The sequence below is a fragment of the Tasmannia lanceolata genome, unplaced genomic scaffold, assembly GCF_043159265.1.
Source record: "Tasmannia lanceolata isolate RefF3 unplaced genomic scaffold, GAP_Taslan_0.1 ptg000081l, whole genome shotgun sequence".
Classification (NCBI taxonomy): domain Eukaryota; kingdom Viridiplantae; phylum Streptophyta; class Magnoliopsida; order Canellales; family Winteraceae; genus Tasmannia; species Tasmannia lanceolata.
Window position 1 is genome coordinate 320,692 of NW_027518758.1, and position 24,831 is coordinate 345,522.

The 24,831-nt window shown below is 40.2% G+C and overlaps 1 protein-coding gene across 2 annotated transcripts; it reads left to right on the forward strand.

Moving 5' to 3' along the window:
* The first annotated feature begins 118 nt into the window (after positions 1-118).
* On the forward strand, positions 119-23,286 carry LOC143865499 (disease resistance protein At4g27190-like). 2 transcript variants are annotated; one of them, XM_077375830.1, is made up of 3 exons: positions 119-276; positions 19,582-22,560; positions 22,942-23,286. In XM_077375830.1, the coding sequence occupies exon 2, from the start codon at positions 19,587-19,589 to the stop codon at positions 22,518-22,520; it is 2,934 nt and encodes a 977-aa protein (XP_077231945.1). In that variant the 5' UTR covers positions 119-276; positions 19,582-19,586; the 3' UTR covers positions 22,521-22,560; positions 22,942-23,286. The 2 variants fall into 2 exon arrangements, with proteins under 2 accessions (XP_077231945.1, XP_077231944.1); XM_077375829.1 differs by having other exon boundaries at positions 19,582-22,544.
* Positions 23,287-24,831: the final 1,545 nt, after the last annotated feature.

Below are 24,831 nucleotides of genomic sequence, written 5' to 3' on the forward strand. Positions count from 1 at the left end.
TCAATTATTGCTGTAAGCTGATCGAAAATATCAAGTGATGCTCTGAATTTACCTTTTTAACCCTCCAGCCTTATCTTTGAGGAGACAAGCTCATCCACTCATTCAAACCTATCTTCTGTTCTTCGTACACCCAGAAACTTTACTCTTTTTGAAGGCATCTATCTCCCTTCATTTCTTTTATAAAGATCATTTGAAGAAGCAACCTTAAGATCATTCATATCTCTCTCTCTCTCTCTCTCTTTCTCTCTCATTGCATTTGTTAACCAGGACAATCAGGTATGTTGTTTGAGTTCATATTGTATGTTGTTTGAGTTCATATTGTATGTTGTTTGAATTCTTATTTCTGTATTTCAGATTTGTATCTCACTTAATTATCCTTTTCATGTAATGAAGTGTTTGTGTGTGCTCACAATCATCTAATCTTGATCCTTTCAAGAGTAATGGATTCTTATTGTATATTTGTCTATTGTTCTAACCCAAGAACACCTGGGTGGTTTTTCCCATATAATGAGATTGAATTTAGTCTTTTTATCACCTATAGAAAACTAAGATAAATATAAAATTAGTGATTTTGTTTGGATTCATTTGAGGTAGCTTATTGAAAATAATTTCTTTTAAATTGATAACTCTATGTGAAGGGCGCTGATATCTCCCCCCCCCCCCCCCCCCCCCCCACCCCCCCCTTAACGGTTTCTGTGAGTATGCGGGAACTGGGCGAAAGTTTCCCAGTTGAAAATGAGTGGCCTTGGCCAAAGGTTAGCAATGCATGGTGAGCTTCAATGGAGCTTGCTTTTTAGGAGTTTTACCTTTTGAAAATGGGTCTTTTTAAAAGGTGAGTTTGCAAAAGGCTCGCAGAGACTACACGTTTAATCCCACATTGTAGAGGAATGGGAAGTGATATATCCGCCCCTTTGATCACCAGGAACACCCTCTGTCATTGTGTGTGGCAACCAGCGGGATTGAATTCTTCTGACATAAGTACAACAGCCCCTCCTTAGTCATTGATACACTGATAGGGGGTGTTCCTGGTGATGAAAAGGGGCGGAATATATCACTTCCTAGAGGAATTTATAAAGCATGTCTTACTCCTAGCTCTGGCTTTATTTAAAGTGAGTTTTGCATGGTGGCCATAGGACGGTGCAATGCTGGTCCACATGTGCGCGCAGAGCAAAAGCAGTTGGTTGATGATGCTAGAAGTGCATAGTGTTGGTGCATCGTCTAGGTGGTTTAATTTTTTCCGAGTAGATTTGGGCCATTGATAATAATCAGAGTTGATCTTTATCGATTAAAGTAATCATACGATAACATATGGTGTTCGGATGTGACCGATCACAGATGGTTGCAATATGGACCACGGGATCGTTCCCAGATAAGTTTCTTCGATAATTGGCTGACCCGATGAGTGTCATCAGTCACTAAATGGTTCTCATCGGTTATCTGTCGCCCAGATGACAGTCATTGGCCGGGACTCGAGCAGGTGCGATATGGACCACAAGATCATGATCATACGTTTACCAATGATTAGGATCAACCATGACCACACGGCGATCGATAACGATCTAATCGTCAAATAACAACTAGATCATGATTGAACGGAAATGACCGTTATAGAGTGAACCGGGGTTTTTGATATGGCCAAAGGTTGTTATCTGTAGTCAATGGACCATAGAGTTGCAATCGGATATAATATTCTAACAATAACATTGGAACCTACACTGATCAGGAGTCAATCTAAACCGTAGTCCACCTTAAGAACAAGTGTCGACTGTTGCATCCCAGCCCAGATGAGGGAAGGAACCGCGGCGGAGAGGGAAGGAGACACGGGCGTGTCAATCTCTATCCACCTCCCTGTGTGACCTTCGTTTCTTTTTTGTCGTTTTGGTATATGGCTCTACTTTTTCTTTTGTTTCGTTCTTTCCTGTTGGCTGACCCGAGGGGAAAAGACGGACATTTCCCCTTCTGAGTATATGCTATTTTGCATGGGAAAGTAGGTGGCCTTAATATAACAGACATACCTTCAAGAGGCGTGCCGAGTCCCGTGAGAATGGGAGGCACGTCTCTTTCTTTTCATAGTCGCCACCTAGGAAATAACAGGTCCTAGATCCCGATATGACACTTTTTTGATCTGCATCAAGATTCTGAGCTAGGGGCCGGAAGAGGTTAGCAGGGTTGCAACTCGGGTCGGGTCGGGTTGGGTTTTTTTTCCGGAAGACCCACGATTCCCAAACCCTGCCCTACCCATTACAATTCGCAGGTTGGGTCGGGTTTCTTCACGTTGGCGCATTGTTTCATATTATCTAACTTCAACTCACTGAGATTAAATGCAGAGAGAAACAAACTTAGTGGCATGGGATGACATAAAGGTATATATAGGTGTATGAGTGCTTAGATGGTTGCATTTAATCTTTTTTTATACAAAACACTGGTTCATGCTTATTAAGCAAGGACTAACTAGCAAGAAAAGGCAAACATGCATCTGGTTTGCAGAGGATGGTAGTTCTATAATTTTTGACAATGTTTGAAACTCCACTTGTAATTGTACAACAAACCTAAGAGTAAACTTCATATAACCACATAAACAATTAATTTAAACATACAAAAATAATAGTGTTGATGTTAAATTCAATGATATTTACTAACGTGTGCATTAGTTGGGTCGGGTTTTAGGTTGTTGGTTTTTCAACCTGAAACCCTACCCTATCCGAAATTGAGTCGGGTTTTTCAACTTGAAACCCAACCCTACTCAAGACCCATGATTTAAGAACCCGACCCAAGTTATTTTCAGATTGGGTCAATGCGGGTCGGGTAAAACCCGACCCAAGTTGCACCCCCTAGGGGTTTGCACCGGCTCCGCTAGATCGGTGATCGGTCTTTACGGGAAAAATGAGAGCAGGATTCCAATGACTCTTGAAGGAAAAATGGATACTAAAAAAGTACTGAAATCCGCTCCTTTAATTCCCACTAATGGAGAAAGTGAAGCAAGGAGTTGTTTCAGAGGGTGGTCTGCACAAGCCTCATCTTATAAGGATGGATCTGGCTGGATCCGGGGCTGACTTTTCATGGGATCCGGCTCACCCATTGCTCTAGGTGGCTCGATTCCTAATTGAGTGTCCTTGCTCCTCACAATCCCCAAAAGTTGAATTGATGCGATATTTTGGGATTAACTTTTATTAGTTGAAAAATCGGCTTCTGCTTCTACCAGGTTTTTTCGAAGAACCGTTCTTCCAAATACCCCAACGCCCTAGCGGTATTGAGGGTGAATGCCTTCGTGGGCAACTTGGAGTTCCGAGTGGAACTGACCGAAAGTGGTTGAACCTTACAGGAGGACTTTTTGTGTGAATGGGCTAGAAACCCTAGGGTGCGAATCCGATCTAACATTCTCTTTTTGATTAATGGTAGATCCAGAGCTGTTAGAGGGGTTTTCACCCCCAGGCAAGATTGCTATGCGCAACGAAACATAAAATCACATAGATTAATTTTTTTTATCAATCTTGCCCGTTAACCTAGGATCCTAGGGTCTAGATGATCTGATGGCGATTTAAATAAATGCCTAGAGAAGAGATAATACCTTTACTTACTGCTGGATATGGTGTGATCCTCTGCTTGATCTACTCCCCGAACGGCTACGATCAGTCTTAACACCGCTACCTGACAAGTTGGACCAATGGATTCCTTTTGATCGCACAAAGGTAAGGGTGCAAGTGGGGTTGGGTTCAACCCAGAAAAAAGTTGGGTCGGGTTGGGTTGGGTTGAGTTCGAGTCGGGTTCGGGTTGAGCGGTTGGGCAACCCGTCCCAAGTGAAACCCGACCCTAGTGAAACCTGAACCCGACTCGAACTCAACCCAAACCGAGTGAAACCCGACATTTTTTATCATTGTTTTAGGAAGCTAAAAAACTAGGGTTGAACTCGGGTCGGGTCGGGTTCGGGTTGGAGAAAAGGGTTCCTCGGGTTGGGTCGGGTTGAACCTCATCGTGTTGGAACTCGGGTTGAGTACATGTTCCTCAGGTCAAGTTCGGGTCGGCCTCAACAAGACCCAACCCGACCTGCGTTGCACCCCTACACAAAGGGATGACGAACAACTTTTGTTCTTTAAAGATTTCTAATATAGATCAGAAACGAAGGGAAAAACGAAAAAACAATGGAGCTTTTTGGTGTTCTTTTAGTTTTACTCAAGATCTTGAAGTAGAGGATGAAAGAGATGAGAGAAATCAAGGGAGTAGTGAGAGAAATGAGTTGCACGAATTTTCTCAGGGGTAATGATGAAAAATTCGTGCACTATATGTATATATAGAATCTAGAGTTTTGGTTTTTAAAATCCCTACAAAAACTTCATTCATTTTTATCACTTTTACAAATTGGTTTAAAAAATGTCTAGATTCAATGAACCTAAAGTGGAGAGATATGTTGGACGAATTCTCCATGTGAGTTGAATGAATTTTGTCCTACAAAATCTCCACTTTGTTTTAGTTTAAATCAAAAACAAATTCCTATCTAATCTCCATCTCTCTTTATCTTTCTAACTTCCCTACTTTTCTCAATCTAGATTGTATCTAACTTTTAATTTGAATTTCAAAAATAAAATACAAAAGGTGGTGGACGAATTTGAGTGGGGATCACTCCCCTAAATAATCTGCCAAAAACATTTTGCACTAATTAACATCAAATTTTCAAATTTAAATAAAAGCTCTTTTGTTTACTTTATTTGAATTTTATAAGCTAAAAGGAAGTGGACGAATTTTTAATGTGAATGGGTTGGTTGTGTAAGACCACCTCATCCCCTAAAAATTCTCCCATTTAAGAATCTTCATGATTCATTTATTTAAAATAAATAGAACTCTTTTTACTTATTACATCACATCAATACTTCTCATCAATACCTCTGATCCAATGGGCTTTCAGCTCTATTTTAATAACTTGAATTTCCCCTAATACCCTTTAGTTAACACTTAACTAATTTGTTATTACTTTTATGTCCTTTGCTGTCCCAAAAGACCATGTATATTTGTTCTCTGGTGTCCAATACAACGGATCCGATCTACCCTGCAATCTAGTAAATGTGGTACCTTGATCCTAGAAGGATGTAAACGGGCCATACGAGTTATGAGAGCGATCGTTGCAGGAATCCGACGGTCGATCCTGCAGAACCCAAAGATGGCCCCCACCGCGATCTCGCTCCATAGTCAAACTACAATCGCATCAGATTAGTGGCCTCCGTCGAGACATAACCTTGAAGATGACCGTCAGATCACCATACTCCTAACCACATCTAACGTGTAAGTCCTTTATCCGATCTACATCTACTTAGTTGGGGTCCTACGGAGTGTGGACATCTACTACCCCCTGCTCCCACTCACAGTATACCTTCTAGTTAAGCAGTTTGGGCCCGGAAATGTATTTGCAAAATAATTTCAAAAGCATACAAGTGTTTTTCGAAAATAATTTGATAAATCATTTATCAAATTTGTCTGGCCAAGCTATTTTATAGGCCTACTGTGCTGACCGAGACTGTAGATGTCATCCCTCATAATTTTGGCGTGTGGAGAATTCCATGTTGGGTATCCCTATTGAACTCAAGGGTTTGTCCTAAGATCCAGTACTACTCGTTCCAAATAAGAATCATTGTAAGATAGACTAAAACCCTAGAATGGGCCCGCAGACTAATATGACCCCTCCGGTCAAAGGACATGTAAATGGTCCTTTCTGGGTAGAACAACCTTACTAACTCCTATCCACAGGCTATTCTAATATGATCTTGTTCAGTGCGTGATCCAGTACTACCTATTCCAAATAAGAATCGCTGTAAGGTAGACTAAAACCCTAGAATGGGCCCACAGACTAATATGACCCCTCCGGTCAAAGGTCATGTAAAAGGTTCTGTCTGGGTAGAACAACCTTACTAAATCCTGTCCACAGGCTATTCTAATATGATCTTGTTCAATGCGTGATCCAATCATTGCACCCGCACCCACACTTCTTGCTTAGGGTCCACTACCCAAGTGACTAAGATAAGCCATCTCACAACATGTGCTTGTAGGCAATACCGGTGTTGGTTGTATACAGGAAGAGATGTCCAATCTTGATCCCAACCAGGAACTTTTAAGGTCTGCAAAGAATCGGGATACCATATCTCCCTACACCCAAAGATCTGTGAATCCTTGAGCATGGTATTCCTACTTTACTACAGAGGGACGAATATGTGTCAAAATGTAAGCACATCACACACATTCGAATATAATACCCATTAAATGTCATGATATTTATTAATACATAAAACATAGCATATACAAAATGTACTGGCTTTTAGGGCACTAAATCTAACCAGAGCTCCTTGAACAACATAAGGAAATACGAGTTAAAGTGGAAAATGTATACATGCAAGAAGCTAGTTGATTGAGTTGCACTCATGAGAGAATACAACCGTGCAAGAGGTCCTTGCCAGGACATAGATGGGGGCGCAAATCTTCCAATGTTGATTGCCTTGATCTCCTCAGGGTCTCTACTAGGGTTGGACGGAGTTAAGGTTGTGAGTGGTGGGGGTTGCATTGTGGGTATATAGTGAGGTTGTGTGTGATTGCAGGAGGGCGGGGTAGGCGACGATTCTTCGCTCTTCTAGATTTCCTAACTCTCTCAGTTTTTCTCTCTTCTAGATTTCCTAACTTGGTCCTCCTTTTTCTCTCTCCGGTCTCTCTGGGGTTTTTCCACTCCCAGAGGTCCTCTCTCTCCTCTCCTTTCCCTAGGGGTATGTCCTTATTTATAGCCGAGTGAGAGGGGTAAAGTTCATAATTTTGGGGGCTACCGGTCGGACATCCCGTTTTTCTAGCGTGGGGGTTAGCTTTACTAACAACGATGGTAAACTAATTGCCGCCGGCAGTCTAGAAAAGTGAGGTTCTGTCGGTGCCGCCCATTGTCGAAGTGGTTCAGCTTAATTTCATCGTCCATTGGGCGGAGGCTGTACATACAATCTTAGTTGTGTCATGAGGCCTTTGCAGGTGAATTGTGATTGGTCCTAGGAGAGGCATTTGACTGGGTAGTAGGTAGCCACTTGGACGCCTTGGGTTGATATTGTTTGGTGGTTTGTGGAGGTTTTCGAGAATTATATTTTTAGATTTTATGGGGTAAAGTTTCGAGGATGCTTTGGAAATCGAGGTGTATCTTCTTGGAAAGCTCTAGCTCATCATCAGAGTGCTAGAATGTGTGCCGTCACGAATGCACAAAAGGATTTATCTACATGTGTCCCTCTTTATCCGAGAATACGAGTATGCGGAGGACAAAGCTAGAATCATAGGATTTTTTGTGTGCGAACGGGCGCAATCGGAGTCCTTGGCAGGTCCTAGCCTGGTCTCATCGCAATTGACTCCTTGTTGAGTCGTCGTGCAGAAATCCCTCATCAACGGTAAACATTTAAAAGCTTGAAAGATCAAGAATGTTCAAGGAAGGGGATGGAATAGATGCTTTGATCTCGCCATATGACTCTGAGGGTCTATCTCTCAACTAGGGTTATGGATAGGTTATTTAGAAGCTTCCTTTTGTCTGCTAGAGATGTCAATGTTGGGGTAGTTTTCTACAATGCAGTGCAAAATAATGGTACAGTGTTGTGTGATGTGATGTTGCATGCTAGTGGTATGTGAATCTACGGGATGGTGTTGTAGTGGAGTGATAAGGGGGGTCTAACAGCTCTTGGAAACTTCACTTCTTGCTTTTGGACTTGGGAAGGTGATGGGGCCCATCGTAGTGCCATATTTTATTTTTTGTATATTTTAGGTGTCTTTTAAGTTCTAGTAGGGGTATTAAAGTCTTTTTACATCAAAATAACTTAAGTTCTTTGAGTTATTTATGTTTTAAATAGGCCCCACATGTGTATTACGGGATTTTTAAGTGGGAAGCAAACAAGAGGGTATTTTTCTCTAAAAGTGTTGGTTTTTTCTTCAGGGTTTTAAAACTTTCTAGTGCTCTTCTTTCTTCTTATATATTGTAAGCCTTAGGGCCCTTTCGAAGAATGTTATGTTTTGTTAGGTTGAATGAAAATATTTGAAGTTTCTTCTCTTTTGTGGATGTGATGTCTACTTGATGGGGACCGTCGTCGGGCCATATTTTAATTTTTAAGTGTGTTTTAGGTGTCTTTTAGGTCCTTTATGTTATGGTAGGGGTATTAGAGTCTTTTTACATCAAAATAACTTAAGTTGTTTGAGTTATGTATGTTTAAATTGGCCCCACATGTGTATTACGGGATTTTTAAGTAGGAAGCAAGAGAGGGTATTTTGGTCCAAAATTGTTAGGTTTTCATTTAGGGTTTATAACTTTCTAGTTCTCTTCTTTCTTCTTATATATTGTAAGCATTGGGGCACTTTTGAAAAGAATGCTATGTTATTTATGATGAATGAAAAAGATTTGAAAGTTTGTTCTCTTTTGTGGATGTGATGTCTACTCCTTGCAAAGGTGTGATGCCTTGATCTTCCGTATGGTGCGATGCCTAGGAACCCTTTGGTGTGATGCCTTAGCTTTTGGTTGGTGAGATTCTGATCTTCCTTTCTATCTCTCGATCATGTTTCTCCCCCCCCCCCCCCCCCACCCTAAATCAGCCGTTTGTTAATCAATTTACGTAGATCAACCCCAATCGGACCATCCAACATTCTGATCAAGGCCAAACTTTGGGGTTTGTTACTTCTTATAGGTTGTTCTCACAAATCCAAAAACTCGGAGTAATCTAACGTTTGGATCTGATCTCGAAACTAGATCTGGACCGTCGATTTACGAAAATTACAGATTCTATTTTTTCACATAGATTTACGGTCGGATGGTCGGATTTGAGCTAAAATTGGATATATTCATTCCCATAATATCCCTTGCCACATATCCAAGAATCAAGTCAATCCAACAGTCGGATTGTTCCGTACGACCCTTTTTCCGATCTGTTGTTAGACTTTTTGCAGAAAATTAGATCCCCCTAATTGCAATTATTCCTTCATCATTCTCCCACAGATCCGTCCTGCGTCAATTTTGGTATCAAAGCAACTATCATTTCAACGTTTAATCGTCCTGCATCAATTTGGTATCAATGCTCAAGGTGGAAACATGTCATCTAGATGCACTGAAGATCAAATAGTTGAACTGTTGGAAGGCTTGAACGCCAAATTTGACGGGGTTGCTATCCCTCTTGGATTGCGTGGGTCATATTTACCAAGGTTGTCATGCTCATCCTCTAGCCAACTATCATTTCAACGTTCGATCGTCCTGCATCAATTTTGTATCAGTGCTCAAGGTGGAAACATGTCATCTAGATGCACTGAAGATCGAATAGTTGAATTTTTGGAAGGCTTGAACGCCAAATTTGACGGTTTGCTATCCCACTTGGATTGCGTGGGTCATATTTACCAAGGTTGTCATGCTCGTCCTCTAGCCATAGAGACTTCACAGATTGCACAGAGTCAGGAGATCGTGTCGGAACAACCTTTGTTGATACCTTCTTTGGAGAACACGGAATTAGAACGGAGAAGAGCCATAATCGTTGTACAAAGTTGGTTCCGACAGAAGTTAGTTCGTGAACATTATAAGAGAATCAAGAGAGCAACAACTATCATACAACACCCCTGAAAGAGGAAAGTCGCTCGACATAGTCAAAAGGAGCTTCAGATTACACCAAAATAGTCTTTGATCGTAATGTTTGGACCCTTGCCAAATTTTTACTACTTGGTCGAGGATACAGAAGTAGAAGCCTACGGACTTAAGGAAGCAGAAGAACCAAGTTTCACTTTCCCTAAGCTGACACGTCATTAGGAACAAATCGAAAGCGCACATGGTTATTACACTACTTCAAACCATCGACATGATTGCCCAAAGCTACTTGTGTGTTGGAAGTACTTAGTTCATTGGAAAGGACAACCGTATGCGACACGTGCGAGGATTCCAGTTGAAGAACTTTTACTCATCATGCCAATCATTCTATTCGACGTGGTCGAAGCTTTTCAAGTAGGAGAGAATAATGGGGACCATCGTAGGGCTATATTTTAATTTTTAAGTGTGTTTTAGGTGACTTTTAAGTCCTTTATGTTATAGTATGGGTATTAGAGTCTTTTTACATCAAAATAACTTAAATTCTTTCACTTATGTATGTTTTAAATAGGCCCCACTTTTGAAAAGAATGCTATGTTATGTTATGATGAATGAAAAAGATTTGAATGTTTCTTCTCTTTTGTGGACGTCATGTCTACTCCTTGCAAAGGTGCGATGCCTTGATCATCCCTATGGTGCGATGCCTAGGAACCCCTTAGTGTAATGCCTTGATTTATTTATTTTTTTGGAAGTTGACATATTTCATTAATACTCTCATAGCATTTGGGACTAGAAGTCCCAGCCTGCAATACAAAATATTAAGTTGCATTGGCACGGGCATACCCGAGACCAATTCAAAAATTAAGCAAAATAAGCCAAAGTAAAAGCATAAAATACCCCTTTCTGCTAATCAATAGCATGCCTTCTTTACAAACTTCCATAGCATTCTTTCAAAACTTTCATCTGTACCCTTCTAAAACTGCAAATAATTCTGGTTCCCCTAACAAGTACCTCTAAAACTACGGATAAACCGATTCTCCTGAAAATACCAAACTTGCATTCTAAACTCTAAAACTCTAGATCTAATCGTAAAATTCCAAGAAGATTTAGCAAAGCTAGAGTATCCACACAGGAAGCCTAAGCGAAAGAACGAGTCTCTCAAGCAATGGCTACTGAAGATTGAGTGCTTCTAGATATTGACAGGGAATTCACAGTGCTATTTAAACGATAGCTATCTTGGATGATCATCAAGAGTATTTATCATCTAACAACTTACAACCCAAATCCTAAAACTTAAATGAAAACCACCAGACTAATTGAGAAAAATACCGCCACCATCATGCACAAGATTGAGGAAGGAGTCAACCTTAAACACGAGATACTGAGGATTCTCAAGCCTAGGGGAATCAACTTCCCACCAAAGAAGACACTTTCAATGAAACAACCCCAAAACACCTATCTTCTAATATATAACCCATTCTTCAATTTTCTTCTTTCGTATATTTTTTCTTCGTCCTTCTCCTCTTTATCTGAAAAGTCTTTTTTTTTTCCTTTTTACTTCCTCTATTTTTTTCCAACTATCGGGGCCTAAAGGCTTTTCATTTAGGGTTACAACCCTCAGCCCCCTTCTCTCCACTATCCTTCTCCAAACAGACCTCCCTTCTTTCATTCAAATCTCTGATTGCCATAGACAAAAACAGATTCTTAATGGCTTCAAGATCATCATCAAAACCTATCCCAAAGACATCCCCTATAGCCAACAACTCGTCCATTTCCTCAGAAGGAAGAGCTTTTCTTTCTTTTGACTTCAAAAGATCCACCGACCTTAAACCCTCTTCTTGATCTTCCACCTCCAACCCCATCCGAACCCGAACCTCCATACTAACTTCCCGGTCTAGGGAATCCCTTGACTACTGGGTTTCCTCTACTGAGGTAGCCACCAATTTTTTCAGTCTCTCAATCTCCGCTGCCTTACCTCCTCCCAACGCTGACGGCGGGCTCTTCGCTCCTCTTCCAGAGCTTCCTTAAAAAATGGAAGTTTATAGATTTCGACAAAAGCCTCCTTAGGGTTAGTCTTTCCTGAGACTTTTAGAAGACGATCCTTGTTAGCCATAACGTCCCTCTTGAATTGTTTCCATTACCTCTTCCATATTCCCATGGAGATTTCCCTTGGTGCAGGACACTTTTCTGCCGCCATTTTTTCATCGAATTCCAGGTCTTTAAGGAACCGAAGGTCGTCTACCTCAAAAGAAATCGCCTTCCTCTTCCTAGAGGAGGGACCAGAATCAGACAACATGATAGAGGAGAAAAGTTTATCAAAGTCCTTCAGGAGGAGGCTAAACTTGGAGGCTAAGTAACTCGGGTTTTCTTTCCTCCGGAAACCCAAGAGATTTCTTTTAAAGAGAGATAGGCCCCCTTTCATGGTTAATAAATGATTTTCGAGACGCATGCCTCGCCCTTTCTGTCCTGCTTTTTCTCTCTGAATCGATGTGCCTTTTCTAGAGGAGCTGACACGAAGCCCTCTGATATGACTGATGCTGTCTTTCAAAACTCTTGAACTTCCCTTATTCTTTTTATTTCTAAAAAAGTGATTTTTTAATTTTTACCGCTTTTTCAACTGACACTGGTTGTAGATTAAGACAGTCAGAGATATCTTTTCTGAAAGCTTTTCCGGAGCTGATACAAGATTTAGCTTTTAATGTCTGCTGACACGCCCCTTTCCCAAGATTTCCCTTTCAATGTTGAGTCTAACCTTTATGATTTATCTGAGGGTTTTTCCGCTCCCGAAGTAGAGGATAATTCAAATGTTGGGGCAGATCTGTCCAAAGGCTCTTTTACCATGGATATGACAGATTTGCCCCAAGGGACTACTATGAAAGGCCCATCCACAGGGGGTCAACCGCCGACGAAGGGTCAACAGAGGCTTCAAAGACAGGGGGCCAAAGGGGAGGAATCCCCCTCCGCTGAACGATCCTTAAAGGACATTAATGCCTCATCCACCATCTTAACTCCAACTGGATAGACAGTAGAATCTACCATAAGGTTTATAAAAGATGGTAGACAATTCCACATCGAAGTTAATACCTTAAGAGATGCAAATTCTAGACAATGGTCATGACTACCAGACATCTGTGATTCCAAAACTTGCCCAAAATGCTAACTCAAAACCTCCGCCGTGGAGAGAGACCAGGCATGAAGTGGAATATTGAAGAACCTAAGCCTCACTATTTTTGCACCAGTATTTAGAGCAGGAGACCACGGTTGAAGGGAAACAAGATATCCTCCCAAAGCGTCACCACCCTGCCGTAGAATGGATGTAGCCTGACTCTGAGACTCAAAACAGAAAAGCACCATTGAAGGGCTAATAGAAAATGGTTTGCTAAGAAGCGGAAGGGCCCATTGTCTCCTCACCCAAGTTCAAACTTCTTCAGCAGGGACCTGTTTCTCATAGTGCCTATCAAGCAGCTTTTTAGGGTCTTCTTCCTGTCATTAATCAAGTTGATTGGGATAGTGAACAAAGGGGTTTCTCATTCACTCTAAGAGTGAGATTCTCCTTGGGGGTTGCCTTAGGAACCCATGTTTTAACGACCTCTTCCTTCTTGTTATTCTTCGGCCCCAAACATCTTCTGCAGATACTACGAGAGCCAAAATTGTTGTAGTTACACTTCAAACACTTCCAGTCGCTTTCATTTTGGTTTGAAACGTTCCTCCTTTCCCGAGCAATAACATTTATGAACTCTAGCCTCCTTGTCATCATGTCCAAGTCCTCCTGGCTTCCTAGTGACCGAGGAAAAGATCTGGGGGGAACCATGATGATCTCCCTCTACTCCCCCTTTGGCGTATCAGGATCAAAGATCTCCGGTAACAACTTTTAAAGATTCCTAGCGTATAGAAAGCTTCCTGAGCTGAATCAAAATCAAAACCAGCCTTGGTTTTGATTTGGGAGGGGGGAACCGTGATGCCTTGGTTTTTGTGAGATTCCGACCTTCCTTTCTATCTCTCGTTCATGTTTCTTTTTTCTGTCCACCCCTCCCAAATCAAAATTAGCCATTTCTTAATCAATTTACGTAAATCAACCCCAATCGGACCATCCGAGTGTTCGATCGAGGCCAAACTTTGGGGTTTGTTAATTCTTATAGGCTTTTCTCACATACAAAACCCGGAGTAATCCAACGTTTGGATCTGATCCCGTAATTAGATCTGCTCCGTCGATTTACAAAAATTACAGATTCTGTATTTTCACCCAGATTTACTATCGGATTTGCACCAAAATTGGTTATATTCATTCCCATAATATCCTCTACTACATATTCAAGAATCAAGTCAATCCAATGATCGAATTGTTCTGTACGGCCCTGTTAGGAATTAACAACGCAACAGAATAATGATGCAAAGATAAAACGAAATATCACACACAGAACACATAGATTTACGTGGTTCACACAACCAGTTTGGTATGGGCTACGTCCACGGCAGTGCGACAAGCCAACGATTCCACTTCTGAAGAAAAGATTACAAAAACCCTCACACCTCTCTTAGGCGTCTCCTGATAACACATCCCTTTTATATAGCGTTCTAAGACGCGTTACAATAAAGAGAAAAAACCCTAATTCATGAAAGTACGGGACCGCCGCAGTCGAGGTAGAGTGTACAGTACTTTCAAGATTAGACTGAGATCAAGCTTCACCAATAACAGACCCTTTTTCCGATCTGCTGTTAGACTTTTTGCAGAAATTTAGATCCCCCTATTTCAATTATTCCTTCATCCTCCTCACACAGATCTGCCCTGAGTTAATTTTGGTATCAAAGCCAAATATCATTTAAATGTTCGGTCGTCATGCATCACTACTCCTTGCAAAGGTATGATGCCTTGATCTTCCCTATGGTGTGATGCGTAGGAATCCCTTGGTGCGATGTCTTGGATTTTTAGTTTTTGAGATTCCAACCCTTGTATCTATCTCTTTCATGTATTTTTTTTAGTTTTTTACCATAAACTACCTTCTCAAGAACCCAAAACCTCCATTAATCTCACCTTGCATTATTTTTTCACCAATCTTCCACCCGAATTCCCTAAAATATCCATTGAAAAAATTCTCAACCGTAGAAACATCATTGAAATCCACATCCTTATCCTACGTATCTCTCGTTCTATCCCAAAACTCATTTTACTCCCTCTGGTCAAAACTCGGGTCGGGTTTGGGTTTGAAAAAGGCAACCCGATTTGATTTCAAGTTGGGTTCAGGTTGAAGAACGGAAAACCCGACCCGACCCGAAACCTGAAGCTTTCTTGCTTAGAAGGTTAAATTTTTTGAAAATGAGATCAAATTTTATGGGGCCATCTTTTTTCTTTCAAAAGTTACTTTTCAAATTTGTCTCGACAGTTATCAGTCAGTAGTACTCAGTACCTCAGGCCCATCACCATCAGACCTCTTTTCTTCCATTATTGTATTACTTTTACATTTCTTACTATACCAACTATTTTACACTTATATTGTAAACCGCCTCAGCCATTTTCCTTCTTCCTTTTTGCTTGAACTCGGTAACACTAACCCACTCATCCCACATGCTTTGTTGTTGGTACCTCACCACAACACAGTCACCTTCCTCACCACAACGCTCTCATTTTCACCATCATTTTCCACACAATGAAACTGCTAATTTCAAGGAGCATCTCATCAAGCCCATCTTCCCTGAGAAGATGATGTTCCACCTCAACTCATCAGGCCAATAATCATTTGATGGGCACGATTTTGCTATCACCCACGATTCTCAGGTGGAAGAAGCACCCAGATACCTTCTTTTCTAGTTTTATTTTTTTGCTTTTTTTTATTTCTATTTTTCTTCTACAACTCGGGTCGGGTTCAGAAATTTTTAATTCGGGTTGGGTCGGGTTGACACTTTCGGGTTGAGACTCGGGTCAGGTTGGGTTCGGGTTGGCCTCAACCCGACCCAAGTTGCACCCCTAGTTATGTTGTAGCAACGGTTAATGGGCAATGGGAAAAAGTCATCGCTATAGGCCCTTTTTCTTGTAGTGTCAGTAGAATATTTCTTCATGCATTATGTGATGGGCGCTATGATAGTGTTGAAATTTTCACAAACCGGTGAGAGAAGGCTCCTTATCTTCATTAGTGGTTTTAGGTGTAGGTCATTCCATAATAGCTCTTACCTTCTCATCTATATGGGTCCCTTTAGAGCCTACCAGATAGAAAACAATAGAAGGCTGTTTCATAAAATTACACTTCTTACCTAACTTGTTTCCTTTGAGGGCAAGAAGTACCTTTCTTATGCTACCAACATGCTCTTCTTCACTACAATTGTATATTAGTATAATTTCAAAATAGACCACATCGAATTGACCAAGATAAGGCTTGAGAACTTGGTTCATTAGTGCTCATAAAAAAGAAACTTGGTTCATTTGCCTCTGAAGGTGCTTGGTGCGTTTGTGAGCCCAAATGACATTACTGGACCCTCATATAATAGACCCTCCTTGGTCATAAAGGCTTTTATCCATTCGTCACTTGATCTGATCCTAATCCGGTGATACCCTCTTCTTAAATCTAATCTGGAAAACATTGTCAACCATTCTAGCATATCCAACATATCATTCGGCAGTGATATAGGAAATCTATACTTTAGAAAATAATTTTATTAATGGCCCTACTATCAAACACATGCTCTAATTTCCATATTTCTTATTGTCGTCTATGTTGGCACGATACACAAGCTCATACTTTCCCTAACTAGTCCCTTATGAACCAATTCTTCTACTTAACCTTGTAATAATTTGTTCTTCTTTGGACTCGTATGACTACGAACGATTAGGCAAACTAGTGCCCAGAATAAGGTCAATATTGTGTTGAATATCACATATAGAGGAATTCCATTTGGGAGTTCATTGGGAATAATTTCGTTCAACTCTTGTATCAATTTATTTAGCCTTTTTGGATTACCGATAGGCCTCACAAGTCACAACATCACCCTTCACTATCAAGGCATATATCTCTCATATTTTTGTAGACTCTTTCACAAATCTATCAGAGCTAGGAGGGACCGCCCCACCACTATTAAAGTTCTAGGTTGATTCTTCCTTCTCATAGAGGCAATGATTATTTTTCCATCTTTGAAAAAGATATAAACATTGTCTCTGCCCTTATGGGTACTCAACATCATACAACTATGGCCGATCAAGTAATTGATAGGCTTTCCTATCGACCAAATCACACACAACTCTATCTTTAAAAAAAAATTACAATAGAAAATGAAATTTGATGCCTCTCAACAAACAATTTTAATTGACCTTTTTGATCCAACATATTTTGTATGGAAGGGTGTCTTCCATCTTCAACTATAGTTCGTACACCATTTCTATAGAGATAATATTCTCGCTATTGCTCTCATCAATAATCAAATTGCAAAATCTCTGATTCATTGTATACTTCTTTTAAAAGATGTTGTGTCACTGTGGATATGCCTCTTGATTAGGAGACTACATTAATCTCCTCACGACAAGGGACAACATTTGATCTTCATAGGCCAACATTTCTTCACTACCTTCTTGGGGAACTTCATATTCTTTCCCTTCAATTTTGAGATTCCCGTTTCCTGCCCTTTCTAAACTAGTTACAAAGTTAGATACTTGACACTGGGGACATTGATTGAATTTTTGTTTAGGCTGGCCATGGTTGAATGTATTTACCGAATAACCCAATCCTTTTTTTAGTAGGACCCGCATATAAATATGCCATTGAAGTCGGTAAAGCTATCAATAACACTTGAGCAGATGGGGTGGAGAATACAGGTTTTCTGGTTCCCATTCCTAATAGTGATCATTTTATCTTATTCACTGTCGAAAACTCGGCTCATGGATAGGGGTGGTCAGGATCACCCTCAAATAAGACCCCTCCATTGGCTGTGAATCATGTGCCATGGTGATTCAATAGTAGTCGACCCCCCTACTGCCGAGTTCCTACTCGAAGCTGATCTAGTTTCGCATCTACTCTAGGTTCTAACTTGACACCTCGTTAAGGGTCTAAACGAGTTGTGTCCATATTCTATCATGGATGGCCATGGGCAATCCACCTGTGAATCTTGCTACTTGCTATGATTCTGTCTCTGTCAAATCATTACATGGGGATAAGCAATGAAACACATTCACATAATCCTTCTCAAATAGGCATCCTTGACTTCAATTCTGATATTGTTGGAATAACACTTGATCATAATCTATTTACACGAATCATGCTCGCAGCAACCGCTTCATTCTTTGCCAAATTTGAATCGGTTCCTTCATCTGCCATGTCTGTAAAAGTTGGAATTGTTTACACTAGGCCGAAGTCCCACTTTTAAGCTTTTATGCCACTAACTTCACCTCTTTGCCTTCGCAAACCTCCATATAATACAAAAATATAACTACCTCAATAAGCCAATCGGGAAGCCTTAGATTGAAATTGACAATTGAAGTCTAGAAGATCATTTTTGATTGGTTTTTTTTATCATGTCTCGCTCTTCAACCTCTTTATTGTTGGATTCACTTACACTGTGTGGAGGTCCATGATTTAGTATGTATAGTGAATCACAAACATGTTGACCGCAAGCTCCTTCACCGATCATGTCTGGTTCGTTCTCACAGATCTGATTGCTCTCTAAGGTGTCTATCAATTAAGAAATCACTACTTGCATCTCCTGCATTGATCTTTGAATTGTTCCAGTGAAAAGCCTCGAATGCCATCACTATAATATCGTCATTCCTGGCGAATTGTTTTAGCCCATTCCGTTGTTATCAGCCATCGGAAAGGGGTTAATCTATGGTCACACCCTGACGCATGAATGAAACTATAGAAAGGAGGGAGAAGATGTACCTTTGATCAAATCCTTGAATCCATAGGAGATCTAGAGAATAAACTTCTCTAAAAAGAAACTTCTATAGATAATAATCAAAAGTCTCACATTGAGTCTTAAATGGTCCTAAAGACTCCAAACAAAACTCGCTTTCCTATAAGCTGTACTTATTAAAAACATTAAATTTTATAAAATAGTAAAAAATATTATACTTATTTAAACTCATTACCCTTAATTAGGAGAATTATAATCTAGTAGAACTCTCAATACGATAGACGGCTAAAAATGAGCAAGATAAAAACACATTATAAATAGTAGATTTTGATATCAAACTGAAATTTGACCCTCTAAATGGCCTCTTCTTGAGATGCTTCGGAACAGCCTATGAACTTTAGTTGATTGGCTTTCCTGTAGGTATGATGATCCTTTTTTCAACAATGTACATTAATACCGATTCCTATAACTGTAGCCAACCGTAGCCAAATATCACTTGCCCTTTTGGCCCATTTTTTCTATTCCAGGTGCCCAAGGTAATCATCTATGATACGTTCTACATTAGTAACCCACTTGAGTCGTCCGTTTGTTTTTTGCCTTATGAAATTATCTACGTAACTTTTCTTCCCAATCGAGATATAGAATAATTTGTATGAAGTTTCTACGTTCAATTCAATCACAGTAAATTATGATCTGATTTGGATGGAAATCATCCATTAACCCTCAACATACATTCACTAATAGAAATATTCATGTCTTCCCAATTCTCTGTCTTTTAGGAGCAGGGATTTTTATTGTATACCTTTTATCTTTTATCACGAGCATATGAGTGTTGTTTTTGCCCATATATGAAGATTGAATTAGTCATTTTTAATGAATAAAATATTATAAATTAAAAGAAGGGAAATGATTTTAGCATTCCAATGTTTTGATATGTCGAGCAAGATTCTTGTCTTTTAGTGTTCAAAGGGCTGTCAAAAGGTTATTTACAGTTCCCAAAAAGCTCTGACAATGCCAATTAAAAATAAAAAGACAAGGTACTCTTGCGACATATCAAAACAGCGGAGTGCTAAAATCATTTCCCTAAAAGAATATATATTTTTATTTGGATTCCTTTGAGGTGGATTATATATGAAATGTCTATTCATAAGATTGAATGCACACTTTTATTTGCCTCTCATTCTTTTCTTATTTTGCAGTCAATATGGAGTCCCTTGCGGCACCGGTATTTGAAATTGTGAAGTGGTTAGGTGATCCTATTATTCGACGCATTAGTTACATCAAAAATCTTGAAAAGAATTTTCAAAATCTCAATGTAAAAGCAAACGTTCTGTATAGCAGAAGGGACGACATCAAAAGGGAGATAAGTAGGCCTGGAAGCAAAGGGACTGCTACAAATGAATGTGAAAATTGGCTTAAAGAGGTGGAAAGGCTACAAGATAAGGTGAATGTGATAGAGAAAGAATACCATGAGGAGAAAAAATGTTTGATGGGATGGTGTCCAGATGTTTCATTGCGGCTGAAGCTTGGCAAACGTGTTGTTGAGTCCACTAATTCGATCATAGATCTCTTGGAGAAATCTGCCTCTTGGGTCGGTGGGGTGGTGGTTGACGCACCGACAAAGATAGCTGAAGCCGTACCTGCACAACCAATAGAAGGGAACACATCAACTGGTCGCACTCTGCAAAAAATATTGGGATGCATCAAAGACATTAAAAAACAAAAGATTGGAATTTGGGGAATGGGTGGAGTTGGAAAGACGACGGTGATGAAAAGTCTGAATAACTCAGCAGAAATAACCCAGTTGTTTGAAATTGTCATATGGGTAACCGTCTCAAAAGATTGGAGCTTGCGAAATGTGCAGAATGTAATTGCAAAACGATTGTCATTGAATTTCGGTAGTGATGAATCAAATGACAATATGGCAACAAGAATATATCAGGAATTGGAAAGACAGAAGTTCATTCTTCTTTTGGATGACATGTGGGAGAAAATAGAGTTGGACAATGTTGGAATCCCTCGCATAAACCTAGAGAACGGTTCCAAAATAGTGCTGACGACTAGACGCCTACAAGTTTGTAAGTCGATGGATACTGATGTGGAGATAAGGGTAGATATCTTATCTGAAGAGGAAGCATGGAAACTTTTCCAAAACAAAGTGGGGGACGTTGTTGAAAATCCAAGCATACAATCCTTAGCAAAGGATGTGGTTAAGGAGTGCCATGGTTTGCCGCTTGCAATCATAGTGGTGGGAGGGAGCTTGAGGAAGGAGGAGGATGTCCATGTGTGGAAAAATGTATTGGATGAGTTACGCTCGCCAACTATATGTGAGATCGAAGATATGGAAGAACAAGTGTTTAAGCGCTTGAAATTCAGTTTCGACAGGTTAAACAATGACAATACAAAGAATTGCTTTTTGTACGGGGCACTGTATCCGGAAGACCATGAGATACCAATAGATGAATTATTTGAGTATTGGAGGGGGGAAGGTTTTATCAATGGTGCAAATAAGGGGCATACTATTGTAAAAGATCTCATAGGTGCATCTCTTTTTGAAAGTGCTGAGACAGACTCTGTCAAGATGCATGATGTTATAAGGGATCTAGCATTACGAATCACTTCTCCAACTGGAGAAGGGTGTAGATTCTTAGTGAGAGCTGGTGTTAGGATAAGCGAACCCCCAAGGGAAAAGGGATGGGAAAACGTGGAGAGGATCTCCTTGATGCATAACGAATTAAAAAGTCTTCCCCAGTCACCATATTGCCTCAAGCTCTTGACATTGTTGCTTCAAGGGAACGGCACATTAACAAAAATTCCTGCATCATTCTTTGATCACATGGCAAGCCTTCGAGTTTTGGACCTAAGTTACACCAGCATAGAGTCGCTACCAGAATCCATTTGCAATTTACTCAGCCTTCGAGCTCTATTTCTAAATAGTTGTCGGAATTTGAAGACGCTCACGTCTCAAGTTGGGGCACTAAAGGAACTTGATGTGCTTGCTATTGGAGACGGGACGAAGATTGATTGTTTACCTATTGAGATTGAGGAGCTAACTAAACTTAGGCTTCTGCATGTGTCTTGTCACGAACTCAAAGTAAGAATATCGAGGCTCTCTCTATTAGAAGACTTGCGTATCAAGGTAGATCCATATGATGGGAGGTGGGATGAGAGCTTTGCAAATTGTATGACAGAGGAGATATGCAGCTTGAGGGAACTAACTCATCTCGGATTCTACTACTTCCCAAATGTGGAGTGCCTTGAACAATTTGTCCACGGCAGCCTTTCGTGGAAAGAGAAACATATTAAAACATTTCAAATTGTGGTTGGTTCCACCAAGGCAGGCTACGGTGTCTGTAAAGTAGATCGAGGTTTGGTACTTATTGGTGAGGTCACAACCCATGCGAATGCGATCGTTGAAGTACTAAGTCGTGCCGATGCATTAAATTTAATCGGTCATGGTGGAGTTAGAGACCTCTTGGAAATGGGCGTGGAAAACTTGAATGAGTTGAAAAAGTGTGGAATCGAACGCTGCAAAGAAATGGTGACTGTAATGGATTGGAACGGGCTACAAGAAGAGACTACTGCTTTACCAAACTTAGAGCTTCTAGATCTTAGTTCTCTACCTAATTTGCGGAGCCTTTGGGAGGGGTCGATGCCACCTGGAACCCTCTCTAGCCTTACGGAATTGAATTTGTCGGGTTGTGAGAAGTTGAGGAAGCTTTTTTCTTGGCGCCGAATTAATCTTCAACAACTCCCTAATTTACAAGAGCTGTATGTTTGGTATTGCAGTGAATTGGAGGACATAATTGTAAATGAAGAGGAGAAGGTCGACCAACTCCAATATGATGACGACGACGATGATGCTCTGCCATTACTGCTCCCTAAGTTGAGATTCTTAAATCTTTATGACCTACCTCAATTGGGTAGTATTTGCAAAGGGGTCTCCTTGGCTTTTCCTGCACTTGAAGTGATATATCTTGAAAGGTGTCCGAATATAAAGAGGCTTCCCGTAGGGATAAAAAAGGCACCCAATCTATGGAAGATTCGTGGCGAGAGAGAATGGTGGGAAGCATTGGAGTGGGAAAACGATGCCATCAAACAACAACTCCAACCTTTCTTCCACGCTTTCTATAGCTGAAGCCCATCCCAAATCCCAATTACGGTATTTCGCCCCACAGGTTTTTATTTTTATTTTTTCGGTTCAAGTCAATAGATGTATGTTATAATGTTATTTATAAGGGATTTGGTAGGGACAATCGCACAAGGCTAGGCTCCACTTGTCAACACATTTTTTCTTATTCTTTCATGCGACACCCTCTCTTCAAAATGCTTTCTACGATCGTCCCTACCAAATCCCTATTTATAATGGAGGGTCATGATCATCTTATCTATGGAGAAGATTTTTGTGGCAGCACAACCTATATACGCTGGGCCCAACAGACTAATCACTTGGACCACTCAATAATGTGGGCCCCACTTGACTATCACAACCTATATACGATTAGATTACTCTATTCCAAAGTCTCTCTCTCACCCACCACCATTTCTGGTGTTTGCAGGAAGCTCTCACACGTGTACTGTATCGTAGCCATCCAAATTAGCCTATCTCTTATTAGTGGTATTGATGCTGATGTGCTGAACTGATTCGGAAATCCAACCATTCTTTTACTGAAAGGGGTTTTACGAACTGGGTTTGTATTTGTAGCTCTCGATGTTGTGCTCTTTGTTTTGTTTACTGCTCTTGTGGCTTGATGGATATGTTGAATTTCCTGTATTTGACATATAAGTTTGTGTGTTGATGGTTTTTTTTTTTTTTTTTCCTATTCTATCTTAGTCCTTTCATTTGTCCTTCTGTATTCCTCAACTATTCTGTTTTCAGAGAAGATAATCTTGTGCTTTGTTAATTGAGGAGATTTGATTTTTATTTTTTTTTAAACTCTCAATCTCGGTGCCAGTTGGGCATTTCATTTTCTAATTTGTTGTAACAAAAATTAGAAAAAGAAATGATCAATCGAGACCGAGATTGAGAGTTAGAAAGCCAATTAAATATCTCAAGGATGGTAGAGACATGGTTGAGAACACACACATTGGCGAATGGTATACAAGAATGGAAATGGCCGTCGGAGAGTCATCAATGATCAGGCTTATAAGGCAAGAAGAGACTGCTGAGAGGATCTAAGTCTTTTTGTTTCTAATTTCTACCTAATTTGCGGGGACTTTGGGAGGGGGTCGATGCCACTTGGTGGAACCCTTGCTACCTATGTTTGGATGCCTAAGCATTCTTTAGGGAAGTAAAGTCTATATGATAGAAGGCAAGATTTTGGATGTCGTGTAAACCTCAGATTTTTTTGAATTTCGTGGGGATACGAGCTCACTTCCTTGTCTTTTGCCCATGTCTCACAGCATTGGATTTTCTCTTTATCTCCCAAACGAAATCCCGGTTTTGCTAGCAGTCCTCTATATTAATTATGGACCTTATAAACCATTCATTTATTGGTCAAGCTTGCAGATGTTTGTTAAAAAAAAAAAAACATTGGGCCCGCTCTATTGGCTGATAAAAAATATTCATTTGTTGGCCCCGGCATATATAGACAGTGTCTTAAAAATCTCATGGGATGATCCTAACCATTCGATTTGTAGATGCTTACAGGCTTGGCTTCCATTTAGAACCTACCTATTATGGGCCCAACAGACTAATCACTTAGATCACCCAATATCGTGGGCTCAACTTGACTACCACATTCGGCCTAGCTGCACTTATACCCAAGGTTTCGGGTTCCCATATCATTTTCCTAAAAAAGCATTAAGAGGGACAACCAAGGTTAAAAACCTAGGGAGCATTTATCATCAACCTAAAGTAAAGTTAGGGGCAACTGATATTAAAAGAAAAGGGAATGTTTCAGTAGGATGCCAACTTAATTGTAATACAATGAGGGGTGCTCACTAGAGCATAGATCCTACATTTGAATGATCTAAGCCACTCATTCAACAAGTTTAGCTTTGGATCTCCTACTGCCTAGAAGTCATGCTAAACACGCCTGCCCCCGCATCCAACAATATATATTTAGGCTTTGTTTGATTGGCTCCACTTGGTGGAAGGAAAGCTAAAAACCGCATGATTGAATGGTCATAATCAAAAGGATCTGTCCTTTTTCACTTTCATTTCCATGGATAGTAGGAAACCAAATGGAGCCTGAATATGAATTGTCAAAAGCTACATCGAGGCAACGGAATATTTTCATCAAAAACAAATGTTGCATTGTGAGTTGGCTTACGTCCATGTTGACTACTTATGCTAACTTTCGAAACTTTTCTGGTAAAGAATCCTTCAAGGCATGTTTGCATCTTAGTCGTTTTGTTTTCTCATAAAAAACTTTCTCTGTAATATTCGTGTTCGGAAACTATTCTTTTACAGATTTTCTCCATTTTAGGGGTGGAGAATGACGAAA